The 6,150-nt window shown below is 38.7% G+C and overlaps 1 protein-coding gene across 1 annotated transcript; it reads right to left on the bottom strand.

Moving 5' to 3' along the window:
• Window positions 1–2,690: 2,690 nt before the first annotated feature.
• Window positions 2,691–5,518, bottom strand: thumpd1 (THUMP domain containing 1). Its single transcript, XM_049571383.1, has 5 exons — window positions 5,011–5,518; window positions 4,181–4,358; window positions 4,009–4,094; window positions 3,657–3,819; window positions 2,691–3,549 (listed from the first exon to the last, which is right to left on the bottom strand). Exons 1-5 carry the CDS (start codon window positions 5,215–5,217, stop codon window positions 3,218–3,220), a joined length of 966 nt encoding a protein of 321 aa, XP_049427340.1. The 5' UTR covers window positions 5,218–5,518; the 3' UTR covers window positions 2,691–3,217.
• Window positions 5,519–6,150: the final 632 nt, after the last annotated feature.

The following is a 6,150-nucleotide window of genomic DNA, read 5'->3' as shown; positions in this document are numbered from 1 at the left end:
AGAGAGAAATTCACAATTCTGTTAACGCGTGTGTGTTATGTGTGCAGCACAGAGATAGAGAACTGTGAGAGTCCTTACTGTGATTAATGGCCATCATGGAATGCAAGCACTGTGTACGAGATGCTGGTTATAGTGCACCATTTTGTGCTTTAGAGAACATTTCAACGTTTCTGTCAAATTTAGATTCTCAGTTTTGGCGTGTCTACACTCAAATGTACAAACAAAGCCAAGTTCTCCTGGTAATATCTTCAAAAGACAAACCATTAAACTGTTTATGACCTTTGCAGAGAGGCTCTTCTGGGCTCAGAGGAGAGACCCAGGATAACTCCACAGAGATATGAGCACACAAAACCTGTAAACTAAATAAATGTAAAACTTGTGCATGTGTCACAGATGTAAGACCTGAGCGAACACAGAGAACTCGTACTTTCGTATGTTTAGCCACAGTAGTGATGCTGCCCCCTGGTTAGCAATCCGTCTGTTGGTGTGTTCATCTCTTTGGTTTAGACTAAAATATCTCAACAACTATTTGAGGACTACCATGGAATTTTGTGCAGACAGTCAGGGTCCCCAGAGGATAAACCCTACTGACCTTGATCCCCTGACTTCTCTTGTAAGGCCAACATGAGGATGACATTTGTGGCTTTGAGGGAAATGTCCTAAGAACTCTTGGATGGATTGAAATGTGGTACCATCACTGAGTTCCCTTATGACTTTGGTAATCTTTGACTTTTCTTCATGCACCACCATCATTTAACTTGTCCTGTACTTTGGTCTATGACCAAATACTTGCAAAACAAGACATTCCCATCAGCCCTAGCTAGCCTTTGTCTTTAGTGCTAAATAGCACATGTTAGCATGATAACAGGCTAAAACTGAAACACTGAGCCTGGTTAACTTACTATACTTGTAGTGGCCAAAAGTAACTAAGTAAATTTACTCAAGCACTGTACTTAAGTACAATTTTTAGATAGGCCTACATGTACAGTAATCAAGTATTTCCATTTTATGATACCTTCTATTTCTACTTCACTATTATTACAGGTAAATCTTCCCAGTATATGAAGCAATTAAAATCATCCTCAGCCTTACTAGCTGCAACAATAAGTAATAGTAATAAACACATTAACGCATCAGTAATCATAATCCATTATTCGGTACTTTAACCTTAAGCATATTTTGATACTAACACTTTTGTATTTTTACTTCAGCGAATTTTGTAGGACTTTTACTTGTAACAGAGGTTGTTTTTTTAATATATAAAATTGTACTATTAGTACTTTTATTCAAGTAGAAGATCTTAGTACATCAGCTTGTTAGCATGCAGTTAGCATTGGTCAAAGCATTGCAATATAGTCTGTAGATATTTTATTAATTTATACTTGTTGCTTCTTTAACCCAGAAAGATACTGAAATACTCACTCATGCTTTCATCACCAGCCGTTTAGACTACTGCAATTCCATTTTCACTGGACTACCCAAAAAGTCAGTAAGAAAGCTACAGCTAGTCCAGAACGCTGCAGCCAGAGTGTCGACTAAAACGAGGAAAATGGATCACGTTACCCCACTGCTGAGGTCACCACACTGGCTACCTGTATAATCTTTTAGAATTAATTTTAAAGTTCTTTTACTTGTTTATTAAGCTTTAAATGACCTTGTCCCTCCATATGTCCAGTCAGATCACTGCTTTACTTTTAATTGTTCCTCATGTGTCCCATAAAAGTACTGGTGAGAGCTCTTTCTGTTTTTACGCCCCAAAACCGTGGAGTTCGTTACCTCTGGATATTAGAATAACGCGCTCTCTCGCAGTATTTTTAAACGTACGTTAAAGACCTACCTTTTTAATCTGACTTTTAATGTGGAGTAACATCATACCTTCTTTTATCTCTCCTGTTTATTCTATTTTACTTACTTATTTTTATTCTATGTAATTTTAATCTTCTTTTTTGTTGGTTTGTTCTGTTATGGTTGGTTTGCTTTGTTAATATTGTATTGTCTCCTGTCTGTGTCATGTCAGTTTTGCCATGTGAAGCACTTTGGGCTTCATGGTTGTATGAAAGGTGCTGTATAAATAAAATTGAGTTCATTGGTTGATGCTGTTATGTTTCATTTTGTGAGAGATCATCCTGGACATTTCTCGCAAAAATCCGATTAACAATAAAACACAACAAAATATGCCCAAGATAGTAGTGGTTACTGTTCCAGTTTATCACTTTTCGTCTCTCAAATACATGTGAATCCACCACATCTGTCATCACACTACTGTCTGATACACCATCTATGAAATTAAAAGGTATATAATCATCACACTAAGTCTTTATTACTCAAAGCTGCAAAAGCTCTAGAAAACGATTAACAACAGCCATTTATAGCAGAAACTGATTTGCTGAGAATATTAGTAGATTGCATCAAGGATTTTGATAGATTTCTCAGCTTGAAGCGATAACCACTGTACACCTGTCACACAGATTATGTCTCTACAAAATGAGGGACTGACTCCATCTTGTGGTGCAGAGAAGAACTGTTCAGTGATGGTGTGGGTATTATCACACAATGTCAAACAGGACATTTAACTACACGATGGGAAAACACATACCCCAGACACCTGGAGGTGTGAAGTAGCAAAGTAGTTATTTCATTATGTTATTTAAACACCTCTTTCCTCTCATCTACTTCCCCCTGTTGTGTGAATCACTGAAGCATGTTGTACCATTAAATGAGGATATGCAGCAAAAAGTCAAACACAGGTAACTTTAATTCAGGGACTGCTTCAGATAATAACAGTTACAAAAACCAGATTACTAAATGTGACACACCAGTTAAACAGCTGAATAAAAATGGCAAAAATAAAATGACGTTGAAATTAAAATCAAATTCTGTTTAAAAAAACTGAGCTGATGGCCGTTATGCTGCAGAACGGTGATATGTACAGTTAATTCAACATTGCTTATTTAAAAATGGACATCTCAATGAAGTTGGTACAAACGTATCATCGATATGCTTACAAATATTTTTAAAAAGACATTAAATTATATTCTGAATGATTCTTCCAAAACCATTGAGGAGTCATGTTAGCAGTTGTGAAAAATAAAATGGACATAATCTTGCTTTAACCTGTCACTTAAAACAAAAACACTACAATGTAATGAAACTTAAGATTATGGTTTTTTAAAACAAATTCAAAATCTGTCAATTGGCTTCTCAAAAATGTTGACTCTTATTCCCCCTCACCTTCACTCTTATCAACCTCCTTGTTGTCTTGAGGCATGTTGTTGTCGTTGTTGTCTTCGCCTTTCTTCTCCTCTTTGTTTTTGTCCTCTGCATCCTGTTTCTCGTTTAGCTCAGCTGTATTTGTATCTGATTTTGCTGTGGTCACGTCAGGCTTTGGTGTGTCCTCTTTCACCACCTCCTGCACATTGTACTTCCTGTACAGCGTATAGTCCTTTACAACACTGATGCAACACACTGCCTTGATGACCTCCACAATGATTGTCAGTTCTGGGTTGGTCAAATCAACTTTGTTCTTTGGGTTCAGCTTCCCCACGAGTCCTGGAAATAAAAAAAGTACAGTGATGATCAAAAGGGTGAAATTCACTTTTCATTTATTTATTTTTTCATCTGACAATATTATCAGACCATATTAGCTGGAACTCTACCTGCGATTGATTTGATGATTTCGTCTCTCTTGTTGTGGCTGCTGTTGCGAGCCTTGAAGGCGATCTGGTAGGTCCCACAGTTTGGGGTTTTGAACCAAGGCTCCAGGAAAGTAGTCAGGTACTTCACCATGTCATCCTGGAAGGCCTTACATGTTCCAGTTACCTGTATGAGAAGATAACAACGATAAAGACACTGCGGATGACAAGATGGAGCTGTAAATTATGTTAATCTTTACATATTCTTTAACAATAAATTCAACAGTTATGAAAGGGATCAAACAACTGCATCTTTTAAAGCTCACGCATCTTATCAAACACAAGTAATCTGAAAGTTGTAAATTTAGCTTCTTACCGGTAACATCCGAAGTATCACACGCGACTTTTTCTTCTTGGTGGTGTGGAGATCGGACAGGATGTGATGCACCAACTTGTCAGATTCTAGGAGAGGATGAACAAATAAACACAAATAACAACACTACAATATTACATGTCACATTCATGCTCTGCTCAATAAAGACACTTACCCAGATTGTGAGTTTTGATGAAGATGACGTTGTTTGCTCCGCTGTCCAAAGCCTGGAAGCGCCTCTCCTGTTTCGCTCCAGACGCTTTCAGCTGTGCCACCTCCTTCTTCAGGGCTTCATCAACATCTTCTTCATCAGCATCCTCTTCTTCACTGCTGCTCCCATTGTTTTCTTGCAGCTGTGATCATGAGAGTGGCACTTTAGTAAAGCAAGTCAAATAAGTTGTTTACTCTTAAAATGCCAGTTAAGTACTAACAAATGAGTGCAATGTGATATTAATTATATTACTTTTTTTGTCAACACATTTGATAAGGTGGAACCAGCTAAATTTAGACAATCTCTGTTGAAAGATTTAAGGATTTAATAAGTTATCCAAACTATTTTCAATTCAATTCCTGTCAAATGATGAATCGAATTGTTTTTGCACTTCACCAAATCACCACTTTTCAGTTATTTTGAAATTACAGCAAAACACTAAGAAATGCCAGTTTTAAACACCACACCAGCTTGACCAGTTTAATTCATATCTACTGCCATGGTAAAGTGCACTATGAAAAGCTTTTTCTCTGGCTACTTTCATGCAATACACATAACCAATGTGCATTTCAAAATACAGTTAAATATGGAATTTCTCAATTGTGGGATTAATAAAGGTGTATCCTATCTTATCTTAAAACATGCACTTTAGTCTGCACTTTCCCACTACAGCAGGGTGCAGGTTACTTGTTCCAACTTACAGTAACTTAAACGTAAAAAGGCCCAGTAAGTAACTAGCAGATAAAGAGATCTGATATGTGTAACAGGGGACATTAAAGCACTCCTGGACTCACCTTCTCGGGCCCATAGAGCTTGTCGGCGTATTCATTGAGCAGATTGAAGGCCTCCGCGGTGCACTTCCTCTCGTTCATGTTGCATGTGATGAGGATCCCCTGCATGCCCACCTCCAGCTCCCGGGAGCCTTTCCACCGCTTGTTGTGGTGTCCGGGCGCGTACCGCTTCTTGCTCCGTTTCCTCGTCTCGTTGGACACGGCCGACATGTTAGCACACAGGCTTTGGTTACAAATACAAACCTTGTGTTTGAGCTCAGCAGCAGCGGGCTACCGTCTTGTTTTGGTTCCTCCCCCTCGGCTCTGTTAGCCGTTAGCTTCACGGTCCAGGAAGAGGTTTGAGGTGTTTCACAGCTGCAGAAACCACAATGTTAAAGCCTTGTAAAGTTCAACTAACGTTATAATCTCCCCGCCCACACGTGTGTTCGAGTCGAGACTGTGGCTGTTTGAAAGAGCGATGTCCCATTCAGTCACAACATAGCACGTTTTTGGTTGTCCTGTACGGCGAGTGAGGAGGGACAGAAGTCTTCCGGCGTTTCGCGAAATATTGTGCGCCTGTAGATTGATGCTTTGACTGTATGCAGGGTACATACAGGGGCGTAGGTGTCGTTTCAACATAGAGGGGGACACATATGAAACAGGTTTATGGTGTAAATGTCTTTAACTACTTTAGAGCTTCGACTGTGTTTCATCTTATGAATATCTGAGCATTGCGTTAGATGACTGTCTTCCTTTTAAGCCACACACTGAACTACTCGTTAAAAACGTGAAACTGAAACTGGGTTTTTTTTTATTGTAGAAATAGAAACTGCTTCTCTTTTTTGCCCCAAAACAAGACTGGTCTCTGCCACATTCTTGACTGTGCTTGATTATATATGAATGCACCCACCCAGTGTTTGCATGCTCTGGACTCTGGAGATTTATAACCAACTGTAAGCCACAAAATCATCACTGTATCCTGTATGACCATGTTGGCTAGCTGTCTTTACAGTTTAGTAGACTTTTTCAGTTGCCTTCTCTTGTTTACAAAGCTATTATTAGCTTACTTCCAGCATATTTATGTGTGCACATTCAGCAAAAATTTGAAAATGGCCATGCTCTCTGTTCTCAGAGTATATTTTTATTGTCTGTATTGAGGGTATG

Source organism: Epinephelus fuscoguttatus, linkage group LG3 (genome assembly GCF_011397635.1).
Source record: "Epinephelus fuscoguttatus linkage group LG3, E.fuscoguttatus.final_Chr_v1".
In the NCBI taxonomy this organism is placed as follows: Eukaryota; Metazoa; Chordata; class Actinopteri; order Perciformes; family Serranidae; genus Epinephelus; species Epinephelus fuscoguttatus.
Note: the sequence above shows the minus strand (reverse complement) of the source record. Positions and strands in the feature narration are given on the sequence as shown.

Bases quoted from the DNA above. Each gene is read 5' to 3' on its own strand.
- thumpd1 (XM_049571383.1), bottom strand. From the start codon at position 5,217: ATGTCGGCCGTGTCCAACGAGACGAGGAAACGGAGCAAGAAGCGGTAC. The intron at 3,820-4,008 runs GTAAGAAGCTAA...CTTCTCATACAG, and splicing joins TGATACTTCGGATGTTACCG to GTAACTGGAACATGTAAGGC. The intron at 3,550-3,656 runs GTAGAGTTCCAG...TTTTATTTCCAG, and splicing joins AATCATCAAATCAATCGCAG to GACTCGTGGGGAAGCTGAAC.